The sequence below is a fragment of the Asterias amurensis genome, chromosome 14 (genome assembly GCF_032118995.1).
Source record: "Asterias amurensis chromosome 14, ASM3211899v1".
NCBI lineage: Eukaryota > Metazoa > Echinodermata > Asteroidea > Forcipulatida > Asteriidae > Asterias > Asterias amurensis.
This window is the reverse complement of record NC_092661.1, coordinates 2,240,476-2,257,241: the sequence shown is the minus strand read 5'-3', so window position 1 is coordinate 2,257,241 and position 16,766 is coordinate 2,240,476. Positions and strand designations below refer to the sequence as shown.

General features: G+C 38.1%; 1 protein-coding gene across 2 annotated transcripts in view; it reads left to right on the top strand.

Moving 5' to 3' along the window:
• LOC139946974 (intraflagellar transport protein 88 homolog) overlaps positions 1-13,821 on the top strand; it is a 29,937-nt gene extending 16,116 nt beyond the window's left edge. Inside the window, exons 14-24 of one of the 2 annotated variants that reach the window (XM_071944773.1) lie at positions 764-880; positions 2,036-2,144; positions 2,722-2,872; positions 3,566-3,734; positions 4,208-4,273; positions 5,101-5,207; positions 5,917-5,983; positions 6,861-6,893; positions 7,818-7,883; positions 10,275-10,394; positions 12,097-13,821. In XM_071944773.1, coding sequence (XP_071800874.1) covers positions 764-880; positions 2,036-2,144; positions 2,722-2,872; positions 3,566-3,734; positions 4,208-4,273; positions 5,101-5,207; positions 5,917-5,983; positions 6,861-6,893; positions 7,818-7,883; positions 10,275-10,394; positions 12,097-12,221 — 1,130 coding nt within the window. In that variant the 3' untranslated portion in view covers positions 12,222-13,821. The remainder of the gene's footprint in view (positions 1-763; positions 881-2,035; positions 2,145-2,721; positions 2,873-3,565; positions 3,735-4,207; positions 4,274-5,100; positions 5,208-5,916; positions 5,984-6,860; positions 6,894-7,817; positions 7,884-10,274; positions 10,395-12,096) is intronic. The other variant, XM_071944774.1, reaches the window with a different exon arrangement.
• The last annotated feature ends 2,945 nt before the right edge of the window (positions 13,822-16,766 follow it).

The following is a 16,766-nucleotide window of genomic DNA, read 5'->3' as shown; positions in this document are numbered from 1 at the left end:
TCCGATCAAACCCGTCCGAGCCTGTCTATGAAGATCGAAAACAGATTGTAAACAATTGCTACTGCATCCAACTCCGTTTTGCACACAGTTAAAGCCCGTTCGGGTATATTTTTAAGAACATATTGAGAATGAGTTCGGTGTGATGGGGGCTTTAAAATATAAACCATAATTCATAAATACCTCAGACAGTTTCGCTATTCCTATTGGTGGAGAGCGCGTCACGTGGGTGTGTATAAACCTTTGTTTATGACCGGTAAAAAAGTTAATTCCTGGGCGTGACACGCGACCTTGCACCTGTTCTTATAAGACAGTTTCTTCATTCCTACTGGTGCTGTTGGTCGAGAGCATTGGCTGAAACAGTTGTGCCACATCGTGCGATGTGAGCGACGTGCACAGCATTCCCTTATTTACCCGAGGGCTGCGCAGGGCTGTACCATTTCATAGCTGGAGGGGTGTTGCATTGAAAGAAATCATTTAACAATCATAACTTTTGCATTTATTTTACTTTTTGACCAAAAAGTGTTGCTGTTTTTGACTGAAAAGGTATTTATGAATGGGAATCAAAGTGTGTTGAATCGGTTTTCAACTAGTGGTTTAAACCCGTCGAGGCCTGGTTCTTGATAATTTACCTCAAAATTATCAAGAACCAGGCCTCATTGGGATTAAACCACCTCTTCACCACTCATTGATTCCCTTATTATTATATGATGATATCAAGTAAATCACAATAACTCAAACTTCTCATTTCCGTTTTTTTTTTTAGCGTTGGTGAATAAGGGCAATTGCCTTTTCGTCCAGAATGACTTGGAGAAATCGAGAGAGTTCTACCAAGAGGCTCTCCGTACCGAGGCAACGTGCACCGAAGCCCTGTACAATCTAGGTATTTATTCCAAACTACCTCCATATTAAAGGCACAGGAAACCTTTGGTATAATTGTCAAAGACCAGTATCCTCACTTGGTGTATCTCAACATATGCATAAAATAATAATAAATAATAATAATGACTTGGAGAAATCGAGAGAGTTCTACCAAGAGGCTCTCCGTACCGAGGCAACGTGCACCGAAGCCCTGTACAATCTAGGTATTTATTCCAAACTACCTCCATATTAACAGCACTGGACACCGTTGGTAATTGTCAAAGACCAGTATCCTCACTTGGTGTATCTCAACATATGCATAAAATAATAATAATAAATAATAATAAGACTTGTAATGCGCACATATCCACCCTGCTGGGGTGTTCAAGGCGCAGTAAAACCAAAAACAAAACACAAACAAAACACAACACAAAGAAAAAACAGACACAACAAAATTAGTCATTGAAAACCTGTGACATAAGATAAGTTTTGAGAAGAGACTTGAATTTTGCGGTACAAAGACAAGATCAAAGATTAATAAGTGGTAGAGAGTTCCAGATGCGTGGCGCAGCTGAAGAAAAAGACCTCTCTCCCCATGAGTGTTGAGACTTGGGTTCATTGAGGAGAAGCATGGAACTTGATCGAAGATTCCTTAATGGAGTGTAAACTTGAAGCAGTTCAGAAATATAGTGGGGAGCCTTGCCATTAAGAGCTTTGTGGACAATGAGCATCAGCTTGAAGATGATTCGTTGAGAGATAGGGAGCCAGTGTAGTTGTTTCAGAATGGGGGTGATAGAACAGGATTTTCTAGACAGTGTCACAATGCGGGCAGCAGTATTTTGGAGCCGTTGAAGTCGGGAAATCTGGTTGTTAGGAAGACTGTAGAGAAGAGCATTGCAACATATGTGAAAAATTTGACTCAATCGGTCATCTAAGTAGAGAATACTGAAAGAAAAAACACCCTTCTTGCACAATGTTTTATACTATTGAAAGCTCTCCATTGCTCGTTACCAAGAAAGTTTTATGCTAACAACAATTATTTTGAGTAATTACTAGTAGTGTCCAGTGCCTTTAAAACGGTATAGCCCATTTTGTTGGGGTGTTTGTTTGTTCGTTTGTTAGTTTGCTTGTTTGACTAAGAAAATAATAATAATTATTATTACTATTTTGTATTTAGGTTTGGTGAATAAGAAGCTTGGTCATCTGGAGGCATCGTTGGATTGCTTCTTGAAACTTCACGCCATCCTCAGGAACAACGCTGAAGTCTTATTCCAAATAGCCACAATGTATCCTTAAAAAATAAAAAATAAAAAAATTAATATTCAACATCTATTGATTTATTTTAACTTTCTTACACCTAGGAGTAGTCACCAAGTCAAGGAAAGTCCCAACTAAAGTCTCTCGTCTAAAGTCTTTCAGGGCAACTCTTAAACTAATTCAGTCAAGTCCATATCATGACCTATATTAAGACCAAAATATTTTTGGAAGAAATCAAACATTCTCACTCATCTCACATAACAGTGTAAGTTCTTTTAGTAATTTCAGAAAGGGAGAACGCTGAATTGAACTCTACATCAGATTCCAAACCTCCTTAATGGGACTCAATAGTGCCAAGGACTTGATTCCCCAATTCTGCCCAATATGTAGGTTGCTAATACACAAAGGGTCTGTTCGTTTAGCTTCCCCGAGTCGACCCCGGTGTGTGGCGTTTTTTTTTTTTCCAGGACGAACGTGGGTAATTATCTGCACACGTTTGTCCTGGAAAAAGAAAACGCCACACACCAGGGTCGACCCAGGGAAGCTAAACGAACGCACCCAAAATATGTTCAGATATATTTCCTTGACCCCCATCGTTCCTCTCAGCTACGACATGTTAGAGGACACCCCCCAGGCCACAGAATGGTTTACCCAGCTCATCAGCATTGTCCCTACTGATCCAGCGATCCTATCACGGCTTGGTGAACTCTTCGATAATGAGGGAGACAAGTCACAAGCTTACCAGTATCATTATGAGGTCAGTAACCTGCTAAGCAGGGAATACCCACTTAAGCTTACCAGTATCATTATGAGGTCAGTAACCTGCTAAGCAGAGAATACCCACTTAGCAGAAAGTACCCACTTAGCAGGAAATACATGCCAAGAATTTTGGGTCCAAGCAACCCCGCCAACCATCATGGTGTGCTGATTTTGAAGCAGTGCGGTACACAAATATTCATTGTGTACATATTATGGCATGACGAGGCTGAGTGAAAAAGAGCACCAGACTTAAGCCCTGGTGTTTCTGTTCGGCAGAGTGGGTTTTAGTACCGATCTTTACACTGGGTCCTAAAGGAAGACACTTGACCATTATTACCTCATCCTCTGGATGGGACATAAAGCCGTAGGTCCTGTGTGTTGTGTAATGCACATAAAAGCACCCACTTACACGTATTGCTATTAAGAGAAGGGGTTTGCCTGGGTGTTCCTTGCAGTGGCTGCCGATGAGCGTACCGCAACATTCTGTAAACCCTTGTAAGGTGCTACATAAAATGGATGTCATATTTAAAAAACAACCTTCACAAATAAGTGTTTTGATACAACTCTTAGAAAAAGTTCTATAGATGGAGGCCCTTAGGCAAATTGTTTTCTTAAATTTTCCTTGTATAGCTTGTTCATATCATTGTGTAAACAAACTTCTTTGTTTAATTTTTTTTTCTTTTTCTCTCAGTCATTCCGCTACTTTCCGTCGAACATTGAAATCATTGAATGGCTCGGCGCTTACTTCATCGACTCTCAGTTTGTGGAGAAAGCGATTCATTACTTTGAGAGAGCTGCCGTTATACAACCCAACCAGGTCAAATGGCAGCTGATGATCGCTAGCTGCCATAGACGCAGTGGTAAGTAGATGACCTGGTTATTGTTATCAAAGATTTCTGGTAATAAGACCTGGGCTCAATTTCATACCGCTGCTAAGCACAACAATTTGCTTAGCATGAAATTTCCTTCTTGATAAAAACAGGATTACCAACAGAATTTCCGCGTGATTTTTTCAGGATAAGCAAACAACAGCTGAATACCAGTAACAAGCAGTGTGCAACAAATTGAAATTTGGTTGGCAATCCCGCTTTTATCAAAGAAGAAATTTCATGCTAAACAAATTTGTCTGCTTAGCAGCTCTATGAAATTGGGCCCAGGGATGTCTCATGAGTGAACTTAGTCTCAAAAAAAGGTTGCAGCTATGAGCAAGTCTGAGTGTGCACCTTGGTTAAGGTTGACTATCTCTACTCATACCCATAAATGCTCGACAGCCACAACATGAATATTGGAATGTTTTGCTTTGATTGTATTTTTTTCCTTTTTATTAATTTAGGTAACTATCAGCATGCCTTGGAAACCTACAAAAGAATCCATAAGAAGTTCCCGGACAATATTGAATGTAAGTTTTTGAGAAATATATAAAGAGAAATCATGGGGGCAAAAAATCGTAAGGGAAAACTGTAGCTTTAAAGGGAAGGTACACGTTTGGTTATTACTCCAAACAAATATTAACTTAAAAACTTACTTGGTAATGAGCAATCGAGAGCTGTTGATAGTATAAAAGATTGTGGGAAACGGCTCCCTCTGAAGTAGCATAGATTTTGAGAAAGAGGTAAATTCTCACTAAAATAATAAAAGACTTCTAGCCAGAAGTCTTATATTCCTAGCTGAACGCACACAAATTCATCCAACAAGGGTGTTTTTTCTCTCATCATTTTCTTTCAACTTCGATGACCAATTTAGCTCAAATTTTCACAGGCTTGTTACTTTATGCTTATGTTGGGATACACCAAGTGAGAAGACTGGTCTTTGACAATTACCAAACGTGTACCTTCCCTTTAAATGAAAGTAAACTGATCTCAACAGTACAGAGTTTGACCGATGACTGTTCGAGTAAACTGATTGCACTTTACATAGGAACAGGCATACCACTATAATCAGAGTCCAACGGTTTAGGTGTTGAGTTACAAAAAAAAGAGAGTTGAATTTTGTTGGAGTGTTGAAGTACGCTTGAATTTTCCTCCCCCCCCCCCCCTATAAAAAATCAATATAATCGCTGGTAAATAGCCTGATAAATCTTTCAAAGCTGATACCACAAAGATGGTCAGCCAACTGTACTCGATGACACCATTCTATCTGTGTTCAATGGTCAAACATCATGTAGGAAGTTTGAATGAATGAGATTTAACTTTTTTTCTTTATTATGCTGATGTTTCTTGCCGCTAGGTTTGAAATTTCTGGTTCGTCTTTGCTCTGATCTTGGGTTGAAGGACGCCCAAGAATTTGCCACGAAACTCAAGAAGGCAGAGAAGGCGAAGGAGCTACGAGAACAGGTATGGCTGTTTTTTCCACACCACATTCCCCCCTTCCTGTTTCATAGTTTTGTATAATAAATAATAACAATTTTATGGGTTTGGTTTGTGGTAACACCATGTGTATATGTACTTGCTGGGCCCAATTTCATAGAGCTGCTTAAGCAAAAAAATTGCTTAAGCACGAAAATAGCTTGCTTATTTTACACATGTTACTGGCAAAAATTTCGTGCCATATACATTGCTTGTGACTAATATTTAGCTGTCGTTTACTTAGCATAACAATTGAGTGGAGTCTTAGCCGGTAATCTGATTTTACACAGCCAAGATTTTTTTGCTTAAGCAAAGTTTTTTGCTTAAGCAGCTCTATGAAATTGGGCCCTGGGTAGATTATTTTGTTTTGAGAACTGTCTTGCTTTATATAATACTACTCCGGAGTAGATTTTCGGAATTCATGAGACTTCTAAGTTCTGAAAAGAACTGTCCTGATTTTTAACTACTACCTGGGCGGAAGGTAGAAAATCTACTTTGGCTTTTAGTGGATCGTTATCAACTTAAAGAGGACCTTATAAAGTGCATTAATAAATATTTCAGAGAGTTTATGCACTCTGATTTGTCAAAGATTGGTTTCGCAAGATTTTTGTGGACCTTAAATTTGAAATGTTTAAACATGCAGGTAGTTATTCAACTGCATGTTTATTTTAATCTATATTTATTTGTTTCTTCGCAGCGTGCCAATAGTGGTACTCGACGCTCTGGCAGCGGTCGGGCTGGAAGTGGTCGAGGTGGTAGTGGTGGTAAGTCATTAGTATACCATCCAAACACAATATTATAAGTTATCACACGTGCGCTCGTGGAATACGTAAAAATATAGTGCTTCTGCTTCCCATATCCAACGAGGCTGAAGGCCGAGTTGGATATGGGACGCAGACGCGCTATATTTTCCGTATTTCCGAGAGCGCACGTGTGATAACGTATTTATGTTCAAGCAAACTTGGCGCGTGACATAGAACACACAATACGCATGGTAGTGATATTAGCCGTGCAATATAGGTTTTTATTACCACTCCATTCTGCGAATCTGATTGGAGGATTAGCGCGTACTTGAAGATAACAACCTATACCCTCGCAGGTACCCATTTATACCCCTGGGTGAGGAGAAGCAGTTATAGTTAAGCATCTTGCTCAAAGACATGCGTGTCACGACTGGGATTAAAAGCCACCAGAACGTAACCGCTCGGCCACGACACCCTGTGGCGATACCTGGGTTCGAAAAAAGATATTTTAAAACAAAACAGGGGAGGCCGCAAATATTTAGTAGAGCACTGGTAGGTAAAACCAGTGGTCGCATGTTCACATCACAGTTAAACCAAAGAAAGTAAAGAAACAGAATTGTGCCCACAATAAAGCTCAAGTTACCGGGACTAACGGACCTGGAAGTTTAAATGCGCAAGACTTTCATAGTCTGTAAGGTGTCCAACAGTTTGGATGTTGAGGTACTGAATGGTGTTGAAATGAACTTATTATGCTATACATGGGATCAGGCATACCACCATAAACAGAGTCAAACAGTTTTGGCGTTGAGTTGTTGTATGATTTTACTGAACGTTCTCAAGACTTGCAATGTCTATTGGTTACATACATAAGGTGTTGGTATTTTTTTTTTCTTTCTAGGAAATGCTCGAGGAATTCGCAATGGCAGTGCTGGTAAGTTGACATTATTAACAGCTTGATGTGGTTACTATTTAAATAATCCACTTGTTCTCACTTTTCTCACTTGTTTATTTTATCAATGCACTTGATGAATCCGATCAGTATTTTGACCAACACTTGTACCAAATTCAACTTTGCACCAATTTTTATTTGAGCGCACTGACAAGAACTTTTTCAAAACACCAAGAATATTTTTTTTCAGTTTATACTTTTCAAGAATCTCTCTATTTGTCTGTTTTATTTTGTAAATGAAAATACGCAGTTACTCACTTACCTTTTGTTTTCTTGAATTTTCAAAAAAGATTTAAGAAGAAACTTGCATCAGTTTATTGGAATTTCTTTTAAAAAAGGGGGGCCTAATGAAATATATTAAATGAAATGTGTGTCAATAATGTTGGAGGAGTAAGTTGAATATTTTTTCTAAATAAATTTCAGAAATCTAATGAAAATGAATGATTATGATGATTAGATGTTCAAGGAAATAACTAATTTAATGTTGTTGGTTTGTTTGGAGGGAACTAAAACATTTATTTTAAGGCCTTATGGTAAAACCCGACTATGGCTATGATTAATGTCAAATTAAAAAAAATATTTCCTAGAAGATATTTTCAGTACCACTTATAAATAAAAGAAACAATTGTTTGTTTTTTATGCTAGTTTTAGAATAAAATCTTGCAAAACTATTCGATCCCCTGTGATTCCTATCTTGATGCTTAAATGGCTCTTCAAGATTAAATCATTTTGTATAAATAATATTGCATGTTTTCCAATATTAATAATTATACTACCATTGTATCACCATACTTAAAAAAAACACTTTCCATGCCTTGCTCTTCCATTAACCATCATCACCCCTTTGTCATGCTGTGTTTGCTGTGATTCTTGCCATTCTCACTCCCTCTGTAATCACGTGTGTAGAGTCAGAGAGAACTGATAGTCCCAATGTGGCTGTTGGAGGGGAGTTTCTGGAGGTAGACGGTGGTGGTGAGTGTGTTAACCGTAACAGCTAACATTTAATGTCTAATCAGTTCTGTAAAGTCGGGATAGACCTCAAGTAAAACACATTGTCTTTAAATTTGAATGTAACAACCGAAATTGCGTTTTTTTTAAAAGAATTCCAGATACATGTTGCCTTCAATCGGGTGAGTTGGTCTTTGAAATGTGTTTGAAACTCTTTGTTATGAAATGCATATGGTTAGAAAGATGCTACAATGATCCACACAAACATACAAATATGCCTCGAAATTGCATAGTTTCTCCTTTTATTTTGCGAACTAACATGGTCGGCTGTTTTGTTTAGTAAAAAATTCACAAAATGGCGTGCCGAGTTAGTTCTCAACGTATATAACGGAAAACCATGGAATTTCGAGGCATTATTGTGGGGATCATTGAATTCTACTTGTTAAAACATATCTTTCCAACCATATGCATTTTATTACCAACGGTTTTCCAACGCTTTTCATAGACCAACTCGCCCGATCCAAGGCAACGTTTCCCTTTAACTTTGGTTTTATTTTCTGTGATACAGGTACGCGAATATGACTTTATTTCAGAGAGAAATATTTCACGGAAAAAATTGTTCTAGCTTGAACTTTAGGCTAACTAGAATTAGTAGTTGCAAAATACTTACGAACCAAATGACTTGCTACCTCTATGGTATGAATGCAAACAAGATTGTCTTAAAATTTCAACTCTAGCAGAGTCTTTTATCGATGTTTTTTTTTTTTTTTTTTTCATCCTTACCAATCATCCTTTATAATACCTTCGACAATAACAATAAAAAACACAGTGTCGTTTTACCCGACCAACATCTGGTACACATTCATCTTTTAAGGTGTTTTTCACAAAACTAACCAACTTGCAAAGTAAGAAAGGGCCAGTCACACTGCAGCGTTAAACAAAAACGATAACGGTCACGTTAACAAGGCATGCCCTCGATTGGTGGAATAAGCGTGCGCGTATTCTTGCATCTTGATTGTTATTTGTTTGTTACCGCTGCAGAGTGACTGGCCATTAACGATTGATATTATTTTTGGAACTATCTAAATAACCCCCAAATTGATTCAGTTTGCTGTGCGTCTTCCCTTCCCAACTTTTCCCCAACTGCCATGACTGCTTTTGAGTTGATTTGCCGTCGGCCAGTGATTATTTTTCCCCTCAGTGATTCTATCCTACTTGATTCATAAACACTTTTTACCTCTCATGCACCCAACCATTGCAGCAATGAACAGTAATTCAGGTAATTTATTTTATTTTTTTGTTATCAGTTGGTTCTGAGGTCGTTGGTTCAAGTCCCACCCCAGTCAATTTGCCTTCGTTTAAACCTAAAATATTTCAAACTGACCCAAACAGTTTCCCTTGTTGCCGGTCGCCCCATGATGAAATACCTTGCTACATGTAATTCCATGCTCCCTGATCAAACTAAACCATGAAGCTCCCACACCCATCGTGTATACATGTGTGAATGCTGCTAAAATTATAACAAGCAAAAAATAAGCCATTGATACTTCCTTTCGATTGCGGTCCGAATCAAATTTTGATGTCACATGGCTGTTTTTGCTGGTTCTTATCGCAGGAGATAATCTCATCTTATTCTTAGGCCGTATCCAAATTGGCGGCTACGGCTACAGGCTATGGCCAGATGGCTGCGTCATCATGCATTGAAGTATAGGACGCCCTTAGCAACACCCCTAGCAACGGTCGTAGCCGCAGCCGTAGCCACCAATTCGGACATGGCCTTAGTTCCATTCTCTCACATCTCTTGGTGTTTCTCTTGTCACAACTTTTTAACAATAAGTGGTATCAACATGGGGTTTTAACAGCTTTCAGCAAAGAGTATGCTATATATTTGGTTTGCGGTAGCATCATTTGTGTTTCTACTTGCTGGGTAAATTATGTCAGGAGATGATGGCTATAGCAAGCTAGTCGAAACAATGAGACCGATAATGAACTCACTCCGCGGTAGTGAAGTTAATAACAAGAAGTTCCCTCGATTCACTATAAAGCGAACGCAGTAGTCTCAACCGGTTTTCTCCTTTCTGCCCTGGTAGTAGTTAAAAAGCAGAGACAGTTCGTTTTGGAACTGAGAAATCTCATGAATTCCCAAAAAAATCTACCCTGCGGCAGAAGAATATAAAGCAAACAAGTTCTCAAAAGAACATAATTTACCCAGCAAACCAAATATATATTGATACCTCACCATGCAATGGCTCAAAACTCAAAAAGATTAATGCTCTTTTAAAATGACTAAAAAAATGAGGAACGACTGGAGTCAACAAACAACTATTTTTGCTCACGTCAAACTGTAATACAAATTCTTGGGAGTTTTTTTGTTGGCTATTTCTCTGATTCGGTCATTACTTCGTCCTTGTGTAGATTCTGGTCATGGGAGCAGACAGAGCAGTGCAAGATCTGGCAGTGCAAGGCGTAGTGGGAGAGCTAGGGCGTCGCTGCCCGATACTAACGGACCATATGAGGCGGAGGAACAAAGTGTCGGTAAGTTGTGGGTCGCTCAGTTTAACGGGTTCAAACGAAGAAAGTTATATAATAAATGTTAAAGGAACACGTTGCCTTGGATCGGTCGAGTTGGTCTTTGAAAAGCGTTTTGTAGCCGTTTGTTATAAAATGCATATGGTTAGAAAGATGTTGTAAAAGTAGAATACAATGATCTACACAAATATGCCTCGAAATTGCGTGGTTTTCTTTTAACCTCGTCCACAAAAACGGTCGGCCATTTATGGGAGTCAAAATTTTGGCTCCCATAAATGGCGGACGTGATAGTTTGCGACGTAAAAGGAAAATCGTGCAATTTTTAGTGACACTTGTGTGGATCATTATATCCTACTTTTAAAACATCTTTCCAACCATATGCATTTTATAACAAACGGTTTCAAACGCTTTTATAGACCAACTTGTCCGATCCAAGGCAACGTGTTCCTTTAAATTTTCATCGGGAATAAAGAATATTATTTTTTGGTTTTTACCCATACACCAATGTGTGTTTACTCAGTACTTTCCCCGAGTCCTGTAAACAAAATATCACAGGCATATTACTCGAGTTGGATTCGAACCCACAACCCTTGCAATTCTAGAGCAGTATCTTACCAACTAGACTACCGAGATTGCCCGGTAGCTAGAGGAAGTTTGAATCATATGTAGAAACTTAGTCAAGTCAAGTGTGACCTGTTCCAATAGGGGGAAAGAAAAAAAAAGTTGGCTTTATAAAGTGGAATTGTTGAGGAATGAACTATAAAATGTCTTGTGCAAAAACTCATAGCCGAGCGGTTAAGAGCACCGGATTCAAGCTCTGGCGTTTGATCAGCAGAGTGTGGGTTCGAATCCCGGTCGTGACACTTGCTACGTAAAATTGGGGAGGGAGTGCTTTCTGCTCTACCGGCCAGGCTTCGGACTGATGATACCCAAGCCTACATCTGTATGGACTGTAAAGGGGGTAACCCTGTTTCAGTCCTTGGAGTAGGTATGGCCTCTGGAAAAAATAATTGTAGCCCACACCTTAAAATGGCATTCAGGCCATGTGTGTCTGGCGACTTGCATACAAAAAAAACTGGGGAAAAAAAGAAGAACAAAAATTAGTGACATTTTACACTGTTCCATTGTAAGGTTGAGACTTGTAATTTTCCCCCGACTCTTTTGACCACATTGCGTATGGTGCCAAAAGCCCGTACAGTGCCCTCATTGAGGTCAAAGGAAGACCTATCATTAGCTGAAACTATTTCTATTGTATGACCTCAGTGATGGTGACCAATGCAATAGACCTTATGCATTGATGTCATCCAGCGGCCATCTTAGTGGAAAAACGGTGACGAAACAATCGAGACGCACAGATTTGTATGCGCAGCGCACAGGATTGCCCAGTGAACAACCTCCTGTTGACCTCTAGGTGAGGGTGCCCTACTGAAATGACGTCATGTGCATAAGGTCTATAGGTCTATTTATTGGAAAATTAGTGATTCACTTAATTTGTCCTTGGACAATATTGTCCAAAGGTCCACACTTTGTGTATCACAACTTATGGATAAAATAACAAACCTGTGAAAATTTAGGCTCAATCGGTCATTGGAGTCGTGAGAAAATAACGGGAAAACCCGTTGTTCAGAAAGTGTCCGATGGCTTTAAGTAAAACGAAGACCCATATTTTAGATGTTTTCCTTTTAATCTATTTTCAACGTTTGTCTAGATGCATCTTATGTGGATCCTCTTGGCCCGACCACAGAGCGACCCAAGACAGCTGCTCGGCGTCGTGACCAAGTGGAGGATGAATTCGGCGATGAGGAACTCGGTGACGACCTCCTCCCGGAGTAGTACTAGTACTAGTTGGACTTCATTCAAGAAAAAGGCCAGAATAACACACCCTTTTCGCCTTTACCAACTCACACCTGGTATTTTCATGTGACTCCTTGAAAGAGACACCCCATCCCTCTTCATATTGGTTCAATATATTTAAAAGCACTTGACACTATTGGTAACTACCCAAAAAAATAATTGTTGGCATAAAAACTTATATGGTAACGAGCAATGGAGAGCTGTTTATGTATAAAACATTGTGAGAGACGATTCCCTCTGAAGTAATTTATTTTGCGAGAAAGAAGTAATATTCCACTAAAATATTTTAATTTGATATCGAGATTTCAACTAGAATTTTGAGGTCTCGAAATCAAGCATCTGAAAGCACACAACTATTTGTGACAAGAGTGTTTTTGTAATATTATTATCAGGGATAAAGAATATTAATTTTGGTTTTCTCATACACTGATGTGTGTAAGCACTGTATACTCAGTACTTTCCTGAGTCCTGTTAAAAAATATCACAGGCATGTTACTCGGGTGGGATTCAAACCCACGACCCTTGCAATTCCAGAGCAGTGTCTTGCCAACTAGACTACCAAGGTTGCTTGGTAACTGGAGGCAGTTTGAATCCTAAGCATTTCAATGAACCCATCCCATGAAATATGCCAATTACATTCACATATGCGTACATACCCTATTGGTTGACAAACGCCATAGAGTTGTGCACTAAGCTGAATTATCACGCAGCCATTAGCCGTGTACAAAACAGCGCGAAGTTCCCTTATTTTGCCAACCAAAATGTTAGTGCGCACGCCCTACATGTATGTGCAAATTACATGTTTCATGGGGACTATTAACAAAGGTTTGGGCATATCAGATATACGATCGTCTTTTTTGTTTCGTATTCAGTTGTGGAAGGGAAAACCTATATTTAAATACCCTTGCATAACAAACTTTAATGTCTTAATGTTTAAGACCTATATTTAAATACCCTTGTATTCCAAACTTTAATGTCTTAATGTTTAAGACCTATATTTAAGTACCCTCGTATACCAAACTTTAATGTCTTAAAGGCAGTGGACACTATTGGTCATTACTCAAAATAATTATTATCATAAAACCTTTCTTGATTACGAGTAATGGGGAGAGGTTGATAACATAAAACATTGTGAGAAACAGCTCCCTCTGAAATGACGTAGTTTTCGAGAGGTAAGTAATTTTCCGTGAATTTGATTTCGAGACCTCAGATTTAGAATTTGAAGTCTTGAAATCAACCATCTAAACGCAAACAACTTCGTGTGACAAGGGTATTTATTTCTTTCATTGTTATCTTGCATCTTCAACGACCAATTGAGCTCAAATTTTCACAGGTTTGTTATTTTGTGCATATTATGCTGAGATACACCAAGTGAGAAGACTGGTCTTTGACAAGTACCGATAGTGTTCAGTGGCTTTAATGTTTAAGACCTATATTTAAATACCCATGCACACCAAACTTTAATGTCTAAATGTTTCACCTCAAGCAAGTGAAAATTGCAGCAACAACAAAATTAATGTTTTAATATAATGTAGATCTGTAAAAATAAAATGATGCTTTTTGTGTGTAAACCTTTTAATTCACTGAAGTATGGTTTGGGTTTTGATTTTAATTTGTATTTCTCCTTGTGTGTTAATCCCCTTTGCTCTAAATGCACAAGACCTTGTTTATTTATGCGTTAAAAATGTACAATCTGCAGCCTTGTGTATTCATTGTCTAGTTTTGCTCTAAAATGCACTTTTTCAAGCAACATTTGACAAGTTCACAAGGCTATAGCCTCATAGATTTTTTTCAAGCAAAATTTGACAAGTTCACAAGGCCTTATAGCCTTGAAACCCTTTCAAGGCTATAGCCTTAAAGATTCTTCAAGCACAATTTGACAAGTTCAAATGTCCTTATAGATTTTTTTCAAGCAACACAAGGCTAAAGCCTTGTAGACTTGTTCAAGCAAAATTTGACAAGTTCACAAAGCTATAGTCTTAAAGATTTTTTCAAACAAAATTTGACAAGTTCACAAGGCGTTAAGCCTTGTAAACCTTTTTAAGCAAAATTTGACAAGGCTATAGCCCTAAAGATTTTTTCAAGCAAAATTTGACAAGTTCACAAGGCGTTAAGCCTTGTAAACCTTTTTAAGCAAAATTTGACAAGGCTATAGCCCTAAAGATTCTTCAAGCAAAATTTGACAAGTTCACATGGCCTTATAGATTTTTTCAAGCAACACAGGGCTATAGCCTTGTAGACTTTTTCAGGCAAAATTTGACAAGTTCACAAGGCTATGATAAACCTTAAAGATTTTTTCAAGCAAAATTTGACAAGTTCACAAGGCTATAGCCTTAGATTTATTTCTTGCAAAATTTGACAAGTTCAAAAGGCCTTGTAGACTTTCTCTAGCACAATTTGATAAGTTCACAATGCTATAACCTTGTAGATTTTTTTCAAGCAAAATTTGACAAGTTCACAGGGCTATAACCTTTGATTTATTTCAAGCAAAATTTGACAAGTTCACAAGGCCTTGTAGACTTTCTAGCACAACTTGACAAGTTCACAATGCTATAGCCTTGTAGACTTTTTCAGGCAAAATTTGACAAGTTCACAAGGCTATAACCTTAGATGTATTTCTAGCAAAATTTGACAAGTTCACAAGGCCTTGTAGACTTTTTCTAGCACAATTTGACAAGTTCACAATGCTATAACCTTGTAGATTTTGTTCACCTTAGATTTATTTCTAGCAAAATTTGACAAGTTCACAAGGCCTTGTAGACTTTTTCTTGCACAATTTGACAAGTTCACAATGCTATAGCCTTGTAGATTTTTTTCAAGCAAAATTTGACAAGTTCACAAGGCTATAACCTTAGATTTATTTCTAGCAAAATTTGACAAGTTCACAAGGCCTTGTTGACTTTTTCTAGCACAATTTGACAAGTTCACAACGCTATAGCCTTGTAGACTTTTTCAAGCAAAATTTGACAAGTCAAGCCTTTTTAGACTTATTTTAGGCAAATTTGACAAGGCCTCATAGATTTTGACAAGGCTATAGCCTCAGATATTTTCAAGCACAACTTGACAAGTTCACAAGGCTATAACCTTAGATGTATTTCTAGCAAAATTTGACAAGTTCACAAGGCCTTGTAGACTTTTTCTAGCACAATTTGACAAGTTCACAATGCTATAGCCTTGTAGATTTTGTTCACCTTAGATTTATTTCTAGCAAAATTTGACAAGTTCAAAAGGCCTTGTAGACTTTTTCTTGCACAATTTGACAAGTTCACAATGCTATAGCCTTGTAGATTTTTTTCAAGCAAAATTTGACAAGTTCACAAGGCTATAACCTTAGATTTATTTCTAGCAAAATTTGACAAGTTCACAAGGCCTTGTAGACTTTTTCTAGCACAATTTGACAAGTTCACAATGCTATAGCCTTGTAGATTTTGTTCACCTTAGATTTATTTCTAGCAAAATTTGACAAGTTCACAAGGCCTTGTAGACTTTTTCTTGCACAATTTGACAAGTTCACAATGCTATAGCCTTGTAGATTTTTTTCAAGCAAAATTTGACAAGTTCACAAGGCTATAACCTTAGATTTATTTCTAGCAAAATTTGACAAGTTCACAAGGCCTTGTTGACTTTTTCTAGCACAATTTGACAAGTTTACAACGCCATAGCCTTGTAGACTTTTTCAAGCAAAATTTGACAAGTCAAGCCTTTTTAGACTTATTTTAGGCACATTTGACAAGGCCTCATAGATTTTGACAAGGCTATAGCCTCAGATATTTTCAAGCACAACTTGACAAGTTCACAAGGCTTTAATCTTGCAAACTTTTTCAAGCAAAATTTGACAAGTTTACAAGCCATGTAAATCATAAGCCTTGTGAACTTTTCGCTCGAAAAAAATCACAATCATCATAGCTTTATGAACTTTTCGCATGTGGAAAAAATCAAACGGCTCTGTATGATAAAAATGCTGGACCTTACCCCTTATAGTTTTTTAAGTTTCGCCCCAACTTTCAAGTAAAAATAAAAAAATCACAACTTTCTAATTATTGCTTCAAATATTATTATTGGCTTCTGTTCAATGAAAAAAAAAGGCTTCAGAAAAGCCTACTGCATCATGAAGAGCACAACATAGCACCTTTAAAAATAAATAGGCAAAGGTTGAGAAAAGTGCTGGCCTCACCCCCTATGATTTTTTCAAATTTCGGCCAATAAAAGGATGCCGTTTGTACTACGTCACGCGTATGCACATCGAGCAAGGCATGCTGGGGAAAATCGATCACCCCTGTGAACGAGGTTGGTTTACCCCTTTACTTAATCTGGTTCCCAGACCCAAAATCTTCGACTAGGCTCTATCGACAAGAAACGTCAAGGAATCTTTGCTCCATGGTCAGGGGACCAAACTACCCTTTACTCCCCGGCGGCCATTTTATTTTCTGAGCGCGGGCATGGTGTGTTCAGCTCCACGTATGTGGTGAAAAAGCAGATTTTTTGCAACATTTTACATCGCAAACCGACATCAAAATTCAACAA